The sequence below is a fragment of the Sinohyriopsis cumingii genome, chromosome 2 (genome assembly GCF_028554795.1).
Source record: "Sinohyriopsis cumingii isolate HCF-2022 chromosome 2, ASM2855479v2, whole genome shotgun sequence".
Classification (NCBI taxonomy): Eukaryota; Metazoa; Mollusca; class Bivalvia; order Unionida; family Unionidae; genus Sinohyriopsis; species Sinohyriopsis cumingii.
Window position 1 is genome coordinate 151,863,204 of NC_142962.1, and position 22,546 is coordinate 151,885,749.

General features: G+C 34.1%; 1 protein-coding gene across 1 annotated transcript in view; it reads left to right on the forward strand.

The window, feature by feature from the left end:
- The window catches only part of LOC149806093 (delphilin-like), a 147,312-nt gene that overhangs the window by 108,330 nt on the left and 16,436 nt on the right, over positions 1 to 22,546 (forward strand). Inside the window, exons 19-24 of the mRNA XM_089950970.1 lie at positions 5,899 to 5,958; positions 9,172 to 9,299; positions 11,870 to 11,938; positions 15,896 to 15,982; positions 16,769 to 16,837; positions 21,126 to 21,212. Coding sequence (XP_089807096.1) covers positions 5,899 to 5,958; positions 9,172 to 9,299; positions 11,870 to 11,938; positions 15,896 to 15,982; positions 16,769 to 16,837; positions 21,126 to 21,212 — 500 coding nt within the window. The remainder of the gene's footprint in view (positions 1 to 5,898; positions 5,959 to 9,171; positions 9,300 to 11,869; positions 11,939 to 15,895; positions 15,983 to 16,768; positions 16,838 to 21,125; positions 21,213 to 22,546) is intronic.

Sequence of the window (22,546 nt, forward strand, 5' to 3'; positions counted from 1 at the left end):
TCAAGTGGGGCGCAAAGGAGATGTTTAACAGTTCAGAGAAAACAGGTTTGACATAACACATTTCTGGTTGTTACTAAGTTTTTGGTAGTTGTTGAGGATTTTTGTGGGCAGTGATCTTTATAGCCTTTGCGTCGAGAACATTGTTTTCTATTAGTTTCTGAAGCAAATGAAGCCAAATCTGGCAAGTTCGCTTTCATAGCCATTATTCTCATTAGTGATCTAAGCTTTCTTGCCCCAACTGGTACCCGTAAAACTTTCTTGTTTATGTTATTTGTTTCTCTCCTTCCAAAACTATTTTGGTAAATACCCAAAAGTGCCATGGCTTGTTTAACTGGAAAACAACTCCATCGAGCTAATCAGAAGAAATAATAGTTGCACCCCTTGATAAAGTAGTTCCTAGTGCATTGACAACCTGACCAAGATGACCTGACTGACACAATAGGACTGAGATAGGGAAAGTAAGGTTAACAGAAAAGCAAGAATACAGTATCTGTCAGAGGAACCATTAGAAACTATGTGAGTGCTTTGGACAACAAGATTTTTAAAAATGTTATTTTTGATTATTCAGTCTCTTGGATGGTTATCAAAATGAAGAAGTGGAAATCCAACTCAAAAGCAGTCAGAATTTTTCTTACATTGTGGCAGTCAAGGATAAATAATTTTGTCAAAAATGTGCACCACTTTATCTTTCAGTTTATATTACCTGCAACACAGTTGTCTGCAGGATAAGTCTTTCAATTTATAGTACCTTGCAACACAGTGGTCTACAGCAGGGGTCTCAAACACATGGGCCGCATGCGGTCAGCCAAGCCATTTTCTGTGACCTGCAAAATGATTGGCATCACAAGGTGTCGTGGGAGATAAAAAGAAAGGTGGTGCAGCCCTTGGGTCATTGAAAATGCCCTCATGCGGCCTTCAGGTGGCTTGAGTTTGAGACACCTGGTCTTGAGGATAAAGTTTGAGGTAGCTACTTGTGGCCACGTGTTGTTTCACATGGAATTCCACTGAATGATCTTTAAAAGTTATTAGATGTTTATTTGCTGATATCTGTGTTAAACTAGGTTTTCTGATAGGAACAACAAGTCTCTGCTGCCAGATTGAATTCACTCTAATCAGCCAATATACATTTAGTATCCTATTTATTGCCTAGTCTTGATAATCAGAAAATGCATGCCATCCATGTCATCATATCTGTTATCTACAAGTGGTGATGAGGCCATGAATCTTAAGCATTTATTGAGTTTGAACTCAAAAAGACATGGTCAAGAAAGAGATGGGTCCATTTGCAGTAGTTCTAATGTTCTGTGATTCTTTAAATGTCACGAATATTTACATGAAAAAATATTGAATAATTGTCTCTGCCTAGAAACGGAGAGAAATCGTACCTTTAACAATAATAATACTAATAGCTGCCTGCTCACGTCAGCAGCTGAAGAGAGGGATGATGTAGGTACCTCCTGTGCAGCCACCCACCCATGTCAGGGTTCACACCATACACTGGTCAAGAAGTTCCCTAGGATAAGTGATACCTTAAGCTGCATTTACCTACCATTATTCCTTATCAATTGTAACTCATCATTATCAATTATTTTGATTTTGGAAAATTCACAATCATTGTGTATAGTCAGTCTAATTAGAGCCATTCTTATAGTATAGTATTACACAATCCATCTGATTCTAGATTATATATGTGAGAAGCATTTCAGAAATTCATAGAAGATACATGTTTTAGACAAAGGTTATATTATATTTCTGCAGAATACCTTCATAATATCTCATTCTTTTTAGACACATTTTTTTTCAATCTTCTAACCACTTAGTTACTGCTTTCTTATCATATTTTGGGGGGATACAGTATAGACACTGGTTAACTGAACTTGCAAGTTGATATTCATTTTTAAATCATTCTCCTTTGGACATTTCATCAGTTAACACTGAAAACAACCAATAGTTACATGGTGATTAGTCTGGACTGTAAGGAGGAGGTGGTATCACTTTGCTGTGCTTTTCCTCTAAGTGATTGATGACAGTCGCTGACATGGGCATTGTCCATTAAGTGATTGATGACAGTCACTGACTTGGGCATTGTCCTTTAAATGATAAGTGATAGTCACTGACTTGCACATTGTCCTTTAAGTGATTGATGACAGTCACTGACTTGGGCATTGTCCTTTAAGTGATTGATGACAGTCACTGACTTGGGCATTTTCCTTTAAGTGATTGATATCATTCACTGACTTGGACATTTTCCTTTAAGTGATGGATAGTAGTCACTGACTTGTGCATTGTCCTTTAAGTGATTGATGACAGTCTTTGACTTGGGCATTGTCCTTTAAGTGATTGATGACAGTCACTGACTTGGACATTTTCCTTTAAGTGATTGATGACAGTCATTACCTTGGGCATTGTCCTTTAAGTGATTGATGACAGTCACTGACTTTGGCATTTTCCTTTAAGTGATGGATAGTAGTCACTGACTTGGGCATTGCCCTATAAGTGATAGGTGACAGTCACTTACTTGGTCATTGTCCTTTAAGTGATAGGTGATAGTCACTGACTTGGTCATTGTCCTTTAAGTGATAGGTCATAGTCACTGACTTGGGCATGGGCCGTTAAGTGATAGGTGACAGACACTGACTTGCGCATTTTGCTTTAAATGATGGATAGTATTCATTGCTTTGGGCATCATCCTTTTAGTGATACTGTAGATGATAGTGGGCATTGTCCTTAAGGTGATAGGTAATGTTCACTGACTTGGCATTGTCATGCAGAAGTGAAAGTTCTCAAACTCTTGTGCGCAGTCAGTACCTTTCATACACCTCTACAACTTTGGTAATTTTCTTTTCATAAAAAGTACCAGTAATTAATGCCCTTGTTGGTACAGGCTTATGCATGGCTGGGTCATTAGCATCAACAGTTATGGTATTATACACAGTATTCTTTGAGGTCATTTTTCTATTTGCAGTTATGGGTCTTTCTCCATTTTCAGCTAATTAAACATTATTTCTACTCAGTTTTTGGTTCAAAAGTATAGTGGCATGTCTCATCACAGTAATGGTCTCATTTAGCCACATTTTATTACAAGAATCATACAGTTTGTGCATCTTCTGTAAATTTGATGCAACGCTGCTTCTGGTTCCTAGACAACAATAAACATGACACTCAAAAGTATGCAAATATTCCTGATTTTTAGGGGTTTTTTTCTTACAATTGTACTGTATATAGCAATGATGAATGAATGTCTATGACTTTAGCTGACTCTTGAACTGTGTGTCTGGCATTGGCACCTATTTGTAGTTTTACAGCAGCAATATTTCTTTGTTCATATTTTTGAAAATGTACACTGGACACATCATGGTTATTCCTACTGTCTTCAAATAATTTAAATAACTTTGCATCATAAACTTTTGACAACTTATCAAATCTTTGCTGCCAGACACTTTAGTATTGGTCTGTACTTTTTAATATTCATTCTGCTCTGTTGTTGAATCAGCCATTTTTTATGGTATGGTCTAAAACCAGTGTTTAGACATACATGCAGATGAGCACATGTAACTGCATGGACACCATGCATGTGCACCATGTGCACACCAGGTCTACCAGACTGAATAGGTACATTATTGATATTTCTTTACATATATAATTTGCATTTGTTTTATTAATGTATATTACAAAGAAGGCAGTTCTCTATCCTTTGTACCAAATGTTTAAACTGCATTCAGTTTGAAACCTCTCTTTGGTGATCACTCAAGGGACCACAACATTTTTTCCTTTGTGGATAGATATCTTTTTGGAGAGGCTTAAATGAGTCTTTAAAGTCCTCTATCAGCATGTTTCCATATGTAGAGGTGTTCACTAAAACAGGTTTCATGATACTAGGAATTACACTAGATATTTCAGTTCAAGATGGTGTGGTAGAGGGTCATTCAGTTTCCTTGGCTGCAATAATAATAACCAAGCGATATTAGAAGTCCATGCTTTCATAATTCCTGAATTTAAATAACCTGCATAAAGGTAAATTGCTGTTGGCATCAGCATTCTTGTCAACAAAAGATATCAAGTGCAAATTTCAGGTAGTGGCAATTGCAGATCTATACCATCTACTTGCATTTCAATTTTATTTTATATGCCCACATTAAAGCAGAGTGTATTATAGTATGATGCCCATTCATCTGTTCCCTTGTTTGTTTCTGAACAAGTTCTTCATCATCTGCCATTACCAAACTTTGTAAATGGGTTGCATCTCAGGTATAAAAAAAGAACCCTATTAATTTCAAGGTCAAAAGATCAAAAGTTAAGATCACAATAACTGAAATAAAAGAATGGTTTCCATACAGTAACATTAGCTGTACATCACAGACCTGGACCAAGGTTTTTGGATGGCTCAAACTTGGTGTAATGAAGAAGCCTATTGATTTTGAGGTTCAAAGTTTAAACTTCAAGGGACAAGGTCAATCACTGATAGAAAAAAATATGGTTTCTGCACATTATCTCTTGTTTTACATCACAGATCTGAACTAAGCTGTGTAGATGGTATGCAGCTGGAATAAGGTTAAAGGCTATTGATTTGAGGGATCAAAAGGTCAAAGGTCAAGCTCATTGGCTGAAATATAAAGTATAACATTTACTGTAGGTTATGGATGGCTTTAATTTTGAGTAAGAAAGAAGTCTATTCATTTCAGGGTCAAAAGGTCAAGGTCACTATGACTGAAAGAAGAAAAATGTTGATGTTTTGGGGGCATAATAACTTTAGTTTGAGGCCAGGTAATTTCACCTATGTTTATGGGAGGACTTGTACTTTATGTTCTAGATTAAGTTTCTTGAGCAAACTTTGTGGATGACTTGTACTGAGGGTAATATTTTGGAGTCTGAATGTGAAAGGTCACAGTCATGGTAAGTCTGATAAGAAAATAAGGGCTCATGCAGTGGCAGATCAGGGTGTGTATTGGTAGCAGTTGGACTTATAAGTGACTACTGCTATACACAGTATAAGTGACTATACACTGTATAAGAGACTATACACAGTATAAGTGACTATACACAGTATAAGTGACTATATACACAGTATAAGTGACTATATTCACATTATAAGTGACTATACACAGTATAAGTGACTATACACAGTTATAAGTGACTATACACAGTATAAATGACTATACACAGTACAAGTGACTATACACAGTATAAGTGACAATACACAGTATATGTGACTATATACATAGTATAAGTGACTATACACAGTATATGTGACTATATACACAGTATAAGTGACTATACACAGTATAAATGACTACACAGTATAAGTGACTATATACAGTATAAGTGACTATACACAGTATAAATGACTATATACACAGTATAAAAGACTATACACAATATAAGTGACTATACACAGTATATTTAGTTTTTTCTATTTGAGGTTAGACTCTTTTTGCTTTGTTTTATGTTGGGGTAATGCAGTTTGGAAAGATGACACTGTTATTTGTGTAATTACAACGCTTGACTCTTACCTGTTCTTACCTTTACATGTATTACAATTTAATTTATTTGAAATGATATAGCTATTGGACATAGTCTATAGGCTTGGTTTAATTGGAAAGTATACATGATGTTTGTTCACATTCTATAAACATGGAGCCTGTTGTACAGGTTATAAAATGCTGTCTTCATCAAGATTTTTTGTTCATGCGCATTTTCTTTCAAATTAGAAATGAAAGAATTCTAGCCAACAAAAAACATATGCCATATGTTATTTTTAACACTGACTTGAATTCCTCAAAGACCTTTCGGAACAGATATAGGTGATGAAATTCATGTGTCACCACTGTTTAATTAAAATGCATTTTTATCTTTATTGTGCTTTACAAATAGAAGAGATGTACATATTTTTTTTCCCAGAACTGTTGGAGAAGAAAAATGAGGTCTACATTTTGAATCCCAAGAAGGCATACAATATTTGTAAGTAATACTGTAGTTTCACTCATTTTTTTGCTGTGCTGGTTTGTGTGGATTTTCTTTCTAGATGCTACAGATTTAAAAACCCAGTGTTGAGCCAAATGTGATGGAAACAAATCCCATCCACCCACCCATTTTCTTGCTGGTACATTCCTAATGATTAGACATGCTTAGTTCCATGATAATTCAATTTCATTACTAATATCAAATATATTATGTTTGTGTTTATTTTATTTTATCCCATTATTCGCAACAAAAAAGAATTAGCCGAGTTTTTTTCTCTGGCTTTATGAGGAGAAAAGGTTGACATTGCTTCATGAGATCTGACACATTCAGGTTCATGGCAGTTATGATAAAGGTCTTTCAGACTAGATTTGCATATACCAAAATCTCTCACCCTGTTTCCAACATATTAATCTGCCCTTCATCTTAACATGGCTCAATTTAGAGAAATTTGAGTGTTGTCCTGGACTGAAGCTGTTATCATACAAAACCTGTTTCCTGATAGCTTTAGCTTTGGCATGCAGGGTGAACAGCTTGCCATAAAGAGTGAATAGCTTTGGCATGCAGGGTGAATAGCTTTAGCATACAGGGTCAACCCAAGCTAATTTCAGTTCAGATAGGATGGTTTGATGATCCTTGTGAACTACCAGGTTTTATGCTGCCAAGAACAAGTGGGCAGTCAGAGTCATTATATGCTCCCACTTGTCTATAGATAAGATGAGAGCAGCAAGACCCTGTCTGCAGTCTCGGTCACTACTTGAAGCATTAGAGACGTGTCACTGCAACTGCAAACGACTCTTTCTTCCCATGATGATGGGAAAGCAGGATATTGCCTTCCAAGCCAAATCTTTGTGACTTATGAAGTTTATGCGCTCAGAATGCTCTGATATCTCAAAATATCAGTCATCTCATAAGGATTTCAGCTCATGAAATTAAAGCAATCTCTTCAAACCTAGCATTCACGTTCAATGTTTTGATCTGAGACATCATAGAAGCTGTTGGCTAGCATGCAGAGTTAGCCTTCTTGAATTTTTTGTATCAGGGATTTAGCTCCGAAGAGACAAGACTGAATCTGATGGGTCCTATGACTGCAGCCCATATGAATTCCAGTTAATCTAAAACAGCCTCTTAGATTTGCTGGTTTCACCAGTGAATTTTGACAGCAAGAAGACTTCAGTAATCTTAAACTGATAGATCAGTCATGTGACCAAAGGCTATTTTACTTTAAGTAGGAAAATGGGTTTTCATTCACATAGGAAATCCAGTCTAGATCTTTTGTTCAGCATTCCATCCTCCTATTACTGATTCTCATAATGTTAATGTAATCAAGGAATGTTTTCAAAGGAGAAAGCAAATTTTTCTGGTAAATTATGTTTCTCCAAGAATACTTACCCAATCACATTACTTAAAGACCCTTCCATCCACACCTCTATGCAAGCATCCTCATTGGTTGTTTGCTTAGCTTAAAAGCTTAGAAGTGGTGGAAAGGGGAGCTAATGGACAAGAGTTATTTCCTTTCATATAATAGAGCTAGAAAAGACAATTTTTTTCTTTTAATAGTGCTGCTAGCAGGATTTTATTCCTAGTATTAATGTGATTGGATAATTATTCTCCAAGAAACATAATTTACTAGAAAAATTTGCTTTCACTTAACCTGAGTACTTGAACGGAAACACAGTATAAGGGATTTAGCTTCACAAGCGTTTGATTTGTGTTCCTACTGGCAGTAGCATGGTTATGACCATTCAAGTGACTGCTGTCTGTTGTCGACACATTTTTTGTTCTTTTGTATTCTTTATTTTGGCTATTTCTGGAGGTTAAAACATGAAATAAAATGTCTATAAATATTACAAAACCACTAAAATTGATACCTAAATGAATTAATTAAACCAAAGTATGTTAGTAATTATCTGTAAGTAATATATCACAGTATACCTGTAAGTAATATATGACAGTATATCTGTACAATAATAGGTCATAGTATATCAGTAAGTAATATATCATGATATATCTGTCAGTAATATATCATGATATATTTGTCAGTAATATATCACAATATATCTGTAAAATAATAGGTCATAGTATATCTGTATGTAATATATCATGATATATCTGTCAGTAATATATCATGATATATTTGTCAGTAATATATCACAATATATCTGTAAAATAATAGGTCATAGTATATCTGTATGTAATATATCATGATATATCTGTCAGTAATATATCATGATATATTTGTCAGTAATATATCACAATATATCTGTAAAATAATAGGTCATAGTATATCTGTATGTAATATATCATGATATATCTGTCAGTAATATATCATGATATATTTGTCAGTAATATATCACAATATATCTGTAAAATAATAGGTCATAGTATATCTGTATCTAATATATCATGATATATCTGTCAGTAATATATCATGATATATTTGTCAGTAATATATCACAATATATCTGTAAAATAATAGGTCATAGTATATCTGTATGTAATATATCATGATATATCTGTCAGTAATATATCACAGTATATCTGTAAGTAATATATCACAAAATATCTAAGTAATATATCACAGTATATCTGTAAGGAATATATTGCAATATATCGGTAAGTAATCACAGTATATCTGTGAGCAATGTATCACAGTAGCACTGTTTTACTTCTTGGTTTGTAAGAAAGTAAAATTTAGGGTTAAAAAAAAATATATTGAACATCTCTCACATATCAAGTCAATCTGATTAATAATTAGATATGAGAGGCACCATTTCAAGAGGATGTTTTGTTGATCATTGAAAATTTTAGACATCAAAAGTCCTTGTAATGCATGATAAAATTGATTTAAATTGCATTAACTCATTGTGGTTATGATATAACACATAAGCTCCTAACTAATTAAGGCCAAAACATAATAAGTCAATCCTCAAAATGCACTCCAGTCATTTCACTACACAGCCAGCAGTTTCTTTAATGAGAGTAATGATTTAAACTGCAGACTTACTTCCAAAAACATTTAATTCACATTTACAAAACTTTTTGAATACTAAAACAAATTCGCTCTGTAAGGATTGTAAAGATAGACATTTTTAAGCATGTTTGGTAAATAAATTATGAAATTATATAAGATCCTGCCTATTGGTAACTGCATTATTTGCAAATTGTATTTCATACAACGTTGTCTTTTGTCTCATATTTATTTCCACACAGCCATACTGCTGGGTCACTTGAAATTGTCAGAGGGTGAGGTTAAACATGCCCTCTATCTGATGGATGAGGAAGTACTGACACCTGAGTTGCTCAAACAGCTACTGTCATTTGCTCCAAGCAAAGAAGAGGTAGGATGGCATTAAGATTCATTCCTGGATGACTTTGCCCATTTCCTTGATGTATTATCATGCCTCATTTTTCAAAGAAAATTTACGACCTTAAATTAGACTTGTCCATCCATCTTTCCAGTTTTCCATCTTTCCATCCATTTGTCCTTAGTTCCATCCATCCCACTTTCTTTTCTGCAAATGAATCCTTTAATTATTATTTCATTTAAACTAAATTTCATAATCAACTAGACGTGGATGAGACTTTCGCAGAGTTGGCAGCATTCAGTTGTCACCATCCTTCATGATCATTTACCAGAGTTAATAGGTCTTGATTGTTTGCCTCACTTGTTTTTTATTTTGACACAGCAATACCTTTAATTATTCTTAGGTCTAAACTAAATTTTGGTATATTGCTTAATATTTATGAGATCTTGGCTGGGTTTGATTGTCTGCATTCTAAATAATCATTTTATGGAATTTCTCAGTCCTACCTATTTTCAATTTTGCATAACTCCCTTAATTACACCCCTTCCCCCTGCAGACAGAGGGTGCAGAGAGGGGGGTATTCTGGTGTCAGCTTGTCCTTCCATGATAATGCTGAGATCTTGAGTAAGTATAATTGTCAGCGTTCTACATCATTGTTTGGCAGAGTGACAGCCCCTAATTATCAGACTGACATACTTTGTTTCCACACAATAACTCCTTTAATTATTCTTGTATTTCAACCGTATTTGGTGTGTGTCTGGATATTGATGATACCTTGGCTGAGTTTTAATGTCGACTTTGGAAATACCGATTAGCAGATTTATAGCCCGATTTATAGCCCCTGATTGTCTGATCCACCCACTTTAGCTTCTGCACAGTACTTTAAGTATTATTAGATTGTGGACCAAAATTTGGAATGCTGCTGGATATTGATGAGACCTTGGCTGGTATCAGTTGTGAGCATTCAACAGCATCACCTAGCAGGGTTTTAGTCCCTGATTGTTGGATCTGTCTACTGTAGTTTATGTAAAATACTTTTGTTAATTATGATTAGATTTCAGCGAAATTTGGCATGCAGTTGGATGTTTATAAAACTTTGATTGAATACAGTTGTAACTGTTAAGCAGTGTAGTGTATGTTACGTTTAACAGAAATTTTAACCGTTTTAAATTTTTGGTACACATATATTATGTATGAAAAGATGTAAGATTAAAATTTGATCGTTATAGTTATATAATTATTTTTCAAGGAAGAATCTATTATGTGCTTTCAAATCTTGAGAAAACTCGTTCACTGTCAAGTCAGTGAAGCCGCATGACCAACTGTAACTGCCATTTCTCATACAGGAAATTTACAAGTTCTTTGCGTCTACATCACTAAATCATCTGAATTTGATAATTCATAAAAACTAATTGCTACCTACATCAATATCAGAGCCTTTACCTAAGTTATTGAAGCTTTCATAGTTGTGTTTCTAATTGTGAAAACTCCAGAAAGTACTGAACGAAATCTGAAACCTCCATTTTGGAGAGTGGAGAATACGACCCAGTTACTTTAAACAGCATTATTCCATGAGGCTAATGCCTAGTTGTATTACAAACATCATTTTTCATTGGTTATTTTGCTTGCGCATGAGCAGAAGGGTAAAAGTTGGAGTTCTTTTTATGTTTGCTTAATGGACCCATCATTTTCGTATGGAGACCACTCTTTATTCCAAATGCCCACCTTATCCTAGTTTTTTCAAAGGTTCACCTGTCTGTGTGCAGTTCAGACCAGTCTGCCTTAGATCTGAAGCCAAAAGGTCCAAAATCTGGACACAAAATCACATTCTGACCACAAGCGAATTATGGGTGAGGAAAAAAATCAGGTCCAAATAATGAGGTTTTTCCCTCTGTATTTTGTAGTGCAACTAGATCTTCCAGATTATTTGGTATCATTTTAGAGCTATATCTGTCTGCTTTTTTGTAATACCACCCACGTTGGTGTATCTTAAATGACCTTGATGCTGCAGAGCTTGGAAATAGGGTACAGCCTCATCATGCCTACAGATGGAATTGGGGCCGAATCAGTTAAGAGTTATCAGAGTGTGAATTAATAAGTGTAAATAGATCTGACAACTGTAAATCAGTTAGTCCCTGTTTTCAAGCAATCAGTGAGTCCCTGTTCTAAGGAAGAATTAATAATCTGAAAATTGTAAGTCAGTGAGTCCCTGTTTTCAGGCAGATTTAGTAATCTGATAGTTTATGTTAGTGAGTCCCTGTTTTCAGGTAGATTTAGTAATCTCTTAATTTTCAGGTAGATTTTGTGAAGAAAATTCTGTATCAATATCCACTGACCTTCGTGATATCTTTATTGCTTCACCCGTATCCACAATGATGACCAGTAACATTGAAGTCTATTATTGTGACATCACTAAGATAGTGAAGTCACACATGACACATGATGTGAGATATTCATATTTCATATGACCACTTTCATGTGATCACCTTCTATTTGCAGTAGCACTGTGGTGAACTCTATGCATAAAACTATTTCCTTATGCAGTGCCCAGCACTTTGAAAACTATCACAACATTAATATTTGTAAACCTGTTCTGTTTTCAGATGGAGAAACTTGACTCATACAATGGTAACATTGATGATCTCAGTAAACCAGATCGGTTTACCTACCAGGTAGGATATTGCCTCAAAACCTTTAAAACACTTTGAGATCAAGAAATGTCCAGTTTTTATAACTTTATTTAAAAGGGTGAAGAAATTACAAAAAATGTCAGGATTAATTTTGACTCTTATAAAATTGTATTGATATCAATATACCATATAGACTCATGGTTTTTTCTTCAGATCCAGTTGTATCGACCCAGATTTGCCATTGCATAATGTGACAAAATATCTGTGTCTGTGCTGTTTGTCAGTAGAGTAAACCACATAGACCTTGATCTTCTGGTGCACTATGCAGTGGCAGATCAGGTTCTATGTTGTTTGCATTTGGATCTGACCTAAAATGAGTATATATGGTAAGATTGTTAAATTTTAGCTTGTCAGCACAAGTTTAGGATGTATGTTTTAAAAGTTTGTGACTGTTTGGATCACGACATGAAGTTTGCCCTGCTAGAAACAGAATTTCATAAAATAATATCTTTTGGGGCCTCTTTCCTGCATTAGCAGTTAGCAAGACAAAGTTACAATGGTCTCTCACTGTAACATACCTCAGTATAACACTGTATCAGGTGAGTATTTCATGAATCCCATTACTTTTATGAAAGTGATACAATAACTGTGTATAATGCATGCCAGTATATAACATGGTTCCTTTAATTGGGCAGGTATGGTACTGGATTATGTTGCATTATATAACAGTGATATAATAACTCTATATAATGTACCCCAGTACATATATAACATGGTTTCTTTAATTGGACAGGTATGGGCATGGATTAAGTTGGATTATATAACAGTGATATAATAACTGTATATAATGTACCCCAGTACATATATAACATGGTTTCTTTAATTGGACGGGTGTGGTCACGGATTACGTTGCATTGTATAACAGTGATATAATTACTGTATGTAACATGGTTTCTTTAATTGGACAGGTATGGCCATGGATTAAGTTGCATTATATAACAGTGATACAGTAAAGTGATATAATAACATGGTACACTTTTATTGCTTACTTGCATTGTACTGATCGATTACTGTATTATGTATAACATACCCCACTAGAAGGTGACCTCACATATGGAAAGTTCTTTTCAGTTATCACCCTTGGAATTGATTGAGTTCGCTTGGAGCACCACTGCTATGTCTGCTATTACATTACTGTGAAGCACCGTAAACAAATTGAAACTTACACTGGAAAGTGCACTGCCTGAACTAAGAAGTTTAATGCAATATAAATGAATGGATGACATGAGAGAGTGGCCAAATGATTTGGAACATTACATCTTGACATCTAGTTGATTAACAATAGTATCATGTGCCTTTCTTGACCCGTCTGTAGGATGCTGTAACATGGAAAAAGTCAGGTTAACTATTACAAGGCCTCAAACCAATTATTGCTTTAACGCATTAACCCCTGGAAGTTTTTTTGTTGTTTTCTTCATTAATTCTAGTAGGAAACCCATTATGAAAGGTTTTTCTGAAGACATCCAAAAACAACAACTTCCAGATGATTTTCCAATAACATACTGCCTAGTTGTGTTACAAACATCATGACCTTGATGCTACAAAGCTCGACAGTAGGCTACTACCTCCGGCCACTTAAAGTTGTCACCAGGAGTTAATGTGTTAAGAACAGCTGACTATGACACTAAAGCAATAAACAATTCATTTAGGTAATTAATGACCCTTAAGTGAACATTAACACTTCATAAATCAAAACATTTTTTAAATCATCATCTGAATCTCTTGTAAGATCTGATCTCGCATTAACAGCACACACAATTAAAGTGTCATCAAAGAGTGAAATCATGTGAAATTTGTAAGGAACTAAACGCGCATTCACTGTGGATTTGTTTGTGTTTCACGTAAGGATTCTTTCCAAATATTTATTTTTCTTGAGTTGTTTGTACATCTGTTGAGTGCACATGAAGTTCCACTACCTGTTTTATACTTTGCTTTTATATGTATCATAACAACATCAAAACATCTACACTCAAGAAACACTGAATGTAAATACAAAGCAGCTAATACTGTGACAGATGAATTCACAGGATTGTAATGGCTGTTGTACCACATGACAGAAAATGGCAGCACCCATGAAATTTGGCTCAGTGCCAGATAAACCTGTCTATTACAGAGCACAATTTCATGGCTCTTGAACAGTACTATCATTAACAATAATAATAAAAATAATATTAATAAAAGACTTTATTTGATGAGGATAATTCAGTTAGTTACAACACAGAACTAACCTACTGTGAGGCGATCAAAGACATATATCCAGATAGACACACAGTACAATTAATCACTACCCATCTCACGTGAGAAATTACTGTATTATGTATAATATACCCCAGTATAAGGTGACCCCACATATAACATTGTTCACTATTATGGCTCCCTTCAGTAGCACCATAATGATAATAATATCATTTTATTGCATTGACATTCAACAGTATATTAAATAAATTTGTCAGTTTTCTTACAAGATTAATATTAGATACTGAATGCTTATGTTGACATCATTTACTAACACAAGATATTTTCTTCCTGTTGAAGTTTTTCATACTTTATATGTTTTATTATGTTAATATATTTGTTAAGGTTCTTGTGAAAAAAAGGTCATACTAACATAAACGTATCACTTCTTCAAGGTAAGGGATTGTCATCTGCAGAACACATTTTTCAAAATGTATTGGGTTTTATCTCTTTAAATGTTTAACTTACTGAATGATTTAACATTACTGAATGATTTAACATTACTGAAAGTTTTAACTTACTGAATGATTTAACTTACTGAAATATTTAGCATTACTGACCAGTACAATACTTATTAATGAATCAACAGATAGTCATCAAAATATTTCTCATTTCAAAATAGTCCATTTATTGCTGTAGGATGAATGGATGGATGAATGTATACATTTATGTATGTAGCAGCTATTCACAAATTTCTGATGGCTCTTGCCAGACATTTTCACCAACAACAATTAACATGACGGACATATATTTGTGAATGGGAAAAGTATGGGCATCTTATGTCCAGTGTCCATCATGTAAAGTTAGTGAATGGTCATTTGACAGTTTTTTTACTCATTTGTTGCACAATGTCAGGCAACTAGAGTGATTGGAGGATCACTGGTGGGGGAGGGGTGGTAACAGCACATCAACCAAATCCTGGCTACATAATTCTGAGCTGAAGCTGGTTACCAAAAATGGCAAACTCAGACACCTAGCCAGAATCACCAGGAAAACATACCTCCTGACAAAGAGTAAATATCCACCCTAAAATAGAAGATAAAAGGTAAAGATGTTTTAAAAGTAACCAAAAAGGCATATGGAACAAAGTGAAATGCAAAACCAGGTAAACTCCTGAACATGTAAGTTTTAAAAAATCTATATAAACACAAGTCTTTTTAAATGTCCAAAACCCATTTCACTTTCATAATCATCACAAAATGCTTCCCACACCAGAAATTATTTATTTGCTTCTTATGAAATGCAGGATGGTACATAGGGCTTAAAACTGCATCCCTAAATCTGCAGGGGACATTGCTTGAGGAAGCTAGTTTCCTTGACCTTCATGTTACTCTTACATGATCTTGCATGGGCATCAGTACCAATTAAAGGAACCATCCTGTGTACAAACATATAGTATCCCCATCCTCAGTGAACACTTTTGATGAGCAATTGCTTGAAAGAATTTGCTTACAAGAAACAAAAAAAATACAATTTAACATTTATGAATCGAACTGCCCCTGTATTTTTTATTTGGTTTAATATCTCTCCAAATGTAAAAGACTGACAAAAGTTGAATTGCTGAATGTCTCATTCTATCAGATTAAAAAAAACTTTTGTGCTAAATCATATCACTAGCATTGACCATAGATATAGATAACATAAAGAGTGTACCAAGCAAAAAATAGTTACTGAGGACAGCTCCTGAATTACATTTAATTCCAGATGACCAGAGTGCCAGGATATGAGCAGAGACTGAAGGCATTAGTGTTCAAGGCCAACTTCCATGAAAAAATTGGGGAAATGAGACAAGTAAGATTCAACTGTCATGTCAGTCAAAAAAACTTATTACACACCACAATAATGAAAGTGAAAATATCTGCACTCTTCATTTTTCTGGAGACTATATTTTACAATTTGCTTTAATTATTTTAATAGTACATAATACAGATTTGGACAGCTAGTATATTTCTTAAAGCCCACAACAGATTAAAAATCTAGGTTGGAAAGGAATGTTTTATTGATAGGACCAATGTAAATAAATCGGGTAATTAAACAGATTACCATAAGGTAGTTGCACCATTGTGATTACACTAGTTACTGTGGGGATTAATTGAAGATGTTGTCAGTGGGCAGTAGTAAAAACAGATGACACTTTCTGCATCTTGTGATCATGTGTTTCCCTAAACAGAGCAGCCAGCATCAACAACACATGAGTTTCACAAGTTCGTGTCATCTCAGTTTATTATGCAACTGATTTTTCTTTGATAACCTCATTTTAGACATAGATGATTTGGTTTCAGACCTATAGAAGCATTAAAATAATGGTTATATGTGATAAATTTCTTGAACCAGTCAAAGTGATTTAGCTTTTTTGCATATTTGGGGGAACCATCATTTTAAATATGAAGTTGTTATGTATTTTAGATATTTCAAGCATTTTGAAAAAAATGTGAATGAATGTAAATTAATAATTCATAATTCCTTAAATAAATTTATGTATCATGTAAACCCTTAAAATTGCAACACCAATTAATGTTAATGTACCTTGAGATTCAGGGATCAAATAATGTTGTTATTGTTTCCTTAATATTTCAGAATCTACTGAATATAAAGAAAGCATCTCTAGAACTTAGGCAGAGCAAGAAACTTGCCAAAATATTGGAGGTAAGAAGTAGCAGATGTTGCACAAACATCTGTGGGATATTTCCTGTAGGAGTTTTCAGTCTAATTGCAAGAGTTCCAAGAGAGGCAGCAAGCATCTTTTTATCTAGTCCGTTACTAGGGTTCTAAGAACAGTGGTTTTTGCTGGACATAATCAGAAATGACCTGTAATGACTGCTTGTTAAAATTCAACATATCAGACATTTGACATATGATTATCCAGTACATTATTCAGTCATTATGCTTTTTAATTGTTAAACATACTATAGCCACAAAGCATAGGAAACAACAGGCGTGAAAGCATATCTTGAACTCTCTAGACTTAAAAGTATCCTTTCAGTTGAACTATTGCTCTCGGCTCTGTACATGGTGATGTTACCAGCTCATACCATGATTTGTTGTTATTGTGAGGCTCACAGAATTATAAAAGCGAATATTTAGCCTGTTCCATAGTTAAAACCAAAAGAAAAAGATAATAACAACATCACTAACTTTTACTATTACCTTCAGATACTCTATTGAGGGGAGGGTCAATTTGACTAAAAATGTTCATTAATTACATATGTTACATAAGTTTTTGTGGTTGTAAGTCTGCTCATTGACAAAAGAATAATTTACATTCATTGTGACATCAGATACAATTGTTGGGGAATTCTAATGCATGATTGTCTGAAAGAAGATACGCCACTTCCCGTATAACTCAAACCAGGATAACTTGCAAACCACTTATATCAAGAATCCTTTTTCTTTACTATAAAATACCTGCAAAAATGGCCCCTATTTTGTGAAAACGTGAAGAAATCTTGATCAAAATGAGTAAATGAAACGTTGACATATCACTTGTTTTATCATCAATAACAGTGATTAGTACCTGGAATTTTGATTCATAAAATTTGCAGCTTTTAATAAGAAGTCCTATATTTTGTTAAAGCATGTTAGTGATTTAGGTTTTTGTTATTGAGGAAGTGGTGTACTGATCCAAGCACACAGTGATACGTAGATACCTAGATAAATACCATATGTACTAGGGGTGTAACGATATACCCTAAACTGTATTGCAATTTATTATATGCTCATTTTTTTTCTCTGTTAACTTTACATTGTCGGAATTGTTCAGTATTTTACGATATTGCATTTACGTGTGCCCAATAGTGTATTAGGAACTACTTTGTAAACAAATCATGTACACTCACATAATAGGCGCTTTACGTTTTGGTTGATTAAATTTGTTTTTGAATGAACTATAATAGCTGTTTCGTGGACTGCCACATATCAGCTGCTTTGCCACATTCCACGTTAACTTTCTTGGTACAGTGTTTCGGATTTAGGCTAGATATAGAAGCCAGACATAGTCCTTACAAATAACATGCAAGTGACAAGGTTTAAACTGTCTTCTTTAGCTGGTAATAAGAATGGCAAAAAATATACTTACAGTTTTACATCCTGAATTTCCTCAAAATGTACTTTCTTAGTTCTGCAAATCCGAAATACACAAGTCATGTCATGGGTTCTCTAGCTTGATTACACATTTCGAAATTGTACTGTAATTTAAACTATTCCAAGTGCAATTACATCCTCCTTACTGCACTCCAAATGAAATAAACGTTATATTACATAGCGTTTTTTTGATAATTGCAATTGAAAGACTTCATATTTTTCCCACATTATGATTTCAAAAATTCAATGACAGAACAGAAACACACTTTCAGATGTCAACACTCTGCTGAAATCTGATGTACTTCATGTAGAATTGATTCATATAAATCCAGTCCATAATCACAAAATTTTGTAGAATCGATAAAAATACCAAAATCTATTCATTCCAGATCAAATGGAAAAGTTGTTGCAATGTGCATTCATTCACAATATGACTCCAAATTTTCAATTTTAAGTAGACCAAAATGCTATTTTCTTTAGAAAGTTATGTCTAGCACGCGACTAAGTTCAAATGTATCTGGGTGAAGTTATGTGTGCAATAATAATGTTGCTGTTGTGTAATTATGAATTTGTACTTGTGTAGTTAGTTTAGAATACGGCATGCATTCAATTGCTTTGTTTCTTGTAGTGTATTTTTGTTTATATAATTAAGCCTTAGGTAGAATAAGAAAAGGAGCATATTATAAAAAGGTTACTGCATTTGTATGGGAAAATATGAACTCATTTTGTCAGATGGATATACTTCGCTCCCAACGTCATGCAGTATTTCCATCCAAAAAACCTTGTTCATATTTTCCCATATAAATGCAGTAACCTATAAATACCAAACCCATCTTGCAACACGTATTGGAGTTCAGTAACCTATAAATACCAAACCCATCTTGCAACACATATTGCAATGCAGTAATGCTTAATAAAATCAATAGCATAATCACTATAACATTTACTACTTGAAAAATACAACATCTCTAAATGATGTTTCCTTGATGTTACCTTTTAAGACTTCAAACGGTAGTAAAATAACATAAAAATGAAACAAGCCTGCTGTACTAAAGGCTATCTCCAATGGCACAAAATTTGCAGGAATACTTTTCTTGGCTTTATGTGCAAGGAATGGGAACTTGTACTGCTGAGTTTTCCACCATTTTAAAGATTCTCATCCAACATTATTAGGAATTTAATCATTATTAGGAATTTATTCCTGAACAAGTCAACCTCTTGATTCACTCTGTGAAGTCTGGATTGAGTACTGTTCATTTAGTGTCATTCCAAATAGTACATAAATACCTTAGGCAATATGAAGTTTATAAATTATTATTTTTAATTGGAAAAAAATCACCTGGTCTTGACTTACCCCCCTCCCCCCGGTTTAAAATTTGGTGGAATAATGCTACTGTGCATCACTTTTTACATTCTCTTGAATCTCATGCTAAGTGTGAATCTAGGACAAAATGAAAAGATGCTTCTTGAATTAAATTGCAAAAATTGTGAGGTATACACAGATTTGTAGGATGAAATCAAGACCACGACAGAATCGTGAGGTATACATAGATTTGTTGGATGAAATCAAGACCATGACAAAATTGTGAGGTATACATAGATTTGTAGGATGGAATCAAGACCATGACAAAATTGTTAGGTATACACAGATTTGTAGGATGAAATCAAGACCATGACAAAATTGTGAGGTATACATAGATTTGTAGGATGAAATCAAGACCATGACAGAATTGTGAGTTATACACAGATTTGTAGGATGAAATCAAGACCATAATAAAATCATGAGGTATACACAGGTTTGTAGGATGAAATCAAGACCATGACAGAATCATGAGGTTTACAAATTTCTTAGGATGAAATCAAGACCATGACAAAATTGTGGTACAGAAAATCATATTGCAGTGTGGATTGCCAAAACAGCAAACCATAATATACCAGTATACTAGTTTTTTGTTGCACCCCTAATATATATTCACTTATAAGACAAGTCCAACTGCAAACTGCAGCAGTTTGTTATGAGTAATCAGTAGAACAAACAACATACACCCTGATCTCTAGGCAGATCAGGATCTTTGTTGTTTGCAGTTTGACTTGACTTATAAGCATTTATATATGTTACATTCACATGCACCAAAACGCTTACCAGTATAATTTAATGGGTCAAGTAAAATGGCAGACAGCATAAACCATGTCATTTTCTACTGATTACTCCAAACGGTATGAATCCAGATCTTCTGGTGCATTATTTGATCACAGATCTGGGTCTATGCAGCTGAATCTAACTTATACTTGAGTCTACATTAAACCTTTACAATTGTGTGCTTACAAAATTATTATTATTTGGGTCAGTTTTGCTTGGTGAAAGTTCAGCAGCAGCACACATCAATGATTTCTTAAAGTTTCCCCTATCACCTGTATGTACTGGGTAGAAGAATCATAAGCACACACCAGTGATTTCTTAAACAGTGTTCCACATCACATGTATAGACTGGGTAGAAGAGTTAGCTTCCCTTGTCTGTGTTGGTAGTTGTCAATTTTTGAGGTATCTTCTCTCATACAATAAAATCATGCGGGAAAAAAAAATATAAGATTTGTTTCTGAGACTGATTGGTAACACAATACCAGGCATGCAATTGGTGGTAAGTTCCAAGAACATCTAGATGTTTTAGGCATACTTTTGTGGGTAAGCCATTTCCCTCCCATGAGGCATGCTTGGATTAAGACACCAGTGCACTTTTTAATGGATATTTCTCAGAGGATTTTGTTCAAAAAGAGGAGCATTGCATATTAGACCTGTTCAGGTATTATAGTTATGTTGTGGAATAATGGACGTTTATTTTCTGCCTCTACACAGCTGATACTAGCAATGGGTAACTACATGAACAAAGGAAATGACAGAGTCGGAGAGGCAGCCGGTTTCAGAATCTCCTTTCTTTCCCAGGTAATTGCTTTTCATTGTTTAATCCACTACATCATAGTGCATATGTGCTAATACAGACAAGATATAAAATATTTTATCCTCGATATTGGTTTATCCTTGTAACCATTTTCTTTTATTGCAGATAATTTTAACAGATTTTTCTAATATTTTACTTTTTTCTGTTATCTAGTAAGAGAGAACATTTACTCATATTAGAAAAGACTTAACTTCCAGAAGATTGATGTAGTTGTTGATGTTGATATTTTTTACAATCTTTTTAATATCTTTGCCTTTATCTTGAAGGACTACTTGTTTACGTATATCTTGGAGACTTTATCTTCCAAAAGGTTTTGCAATGTTTCCCTTTTTATTTTTAAAACAGTTCATTTTTAGTTGGCTGTCTATAGTCAGGATTGTGCTGACATGCTGTTAGTTCTATACATACAGATGTTATTACAGCTTATTATGCATGCATGTTGCTACATTGTACAATGTGTAATTTAATAGAACTGACATCATGTTAGCAGTTTACGGTATTGATATTTGCATATTTGAAGCTTTTAAAGTCACTATTTAGTGATAAATTTGTTACTAAACTCAAACAATAATGAACAGCTATAATCTGAATTAATTTTACATCAGACAGAGAGCCCTAGGTTAGCATAATATAATCCACTGATAGTCTGGATTAATTTTACGTCAAACAGAGAGCCCTAGGTTAGCATAATATAATCCAGCTATAGTCTGGATTAATTTTACATCAGACAGAGAGCCTTAGGTTAGCATAATATAATCCAGCTATAGTCTGGATTAATTTTACATCAAACAGAGAGCCCTAGGTTAGCATAATATAATCCAGCTATAGTCTGGATTAATTTTACATCAAACAGAGCCCTAGGTTAGCATAATATAATCTGAGATTCAGCTTAAGCTGTTCTTCAGGATCAGTTAAAATTATCATAGTTGTATATTATTTTAATAATAATAATAAAAATATGAATAACAATGTGGACTTAGCACAGCACCTAATCTTTGGAAGATTTAAGCACTTAACAATATTAGATAGCATATAAAAGCAAAGACAAAGACAAGATTATGTAGACAAACACATGAAATTACACAACATAATCATGCTGGCAAAAATTTCTATGGATTTCCCATGCAAGTAGCAGTTGCTTTCATGAGGGACTTTAAAAAAGTGCTTGTATGGAAATATACGATGGAGGTGTCCACAGGAATTTAAAGGTCCTTGCATTTAAATCCAGCAGGGTATCTAGATGCATTTGTTTGGGAAAGAGTTAAGAATCAAAGAGATTTTTCTTCCCTTTTATTCCACATTTTTTTGTTTATCTTCC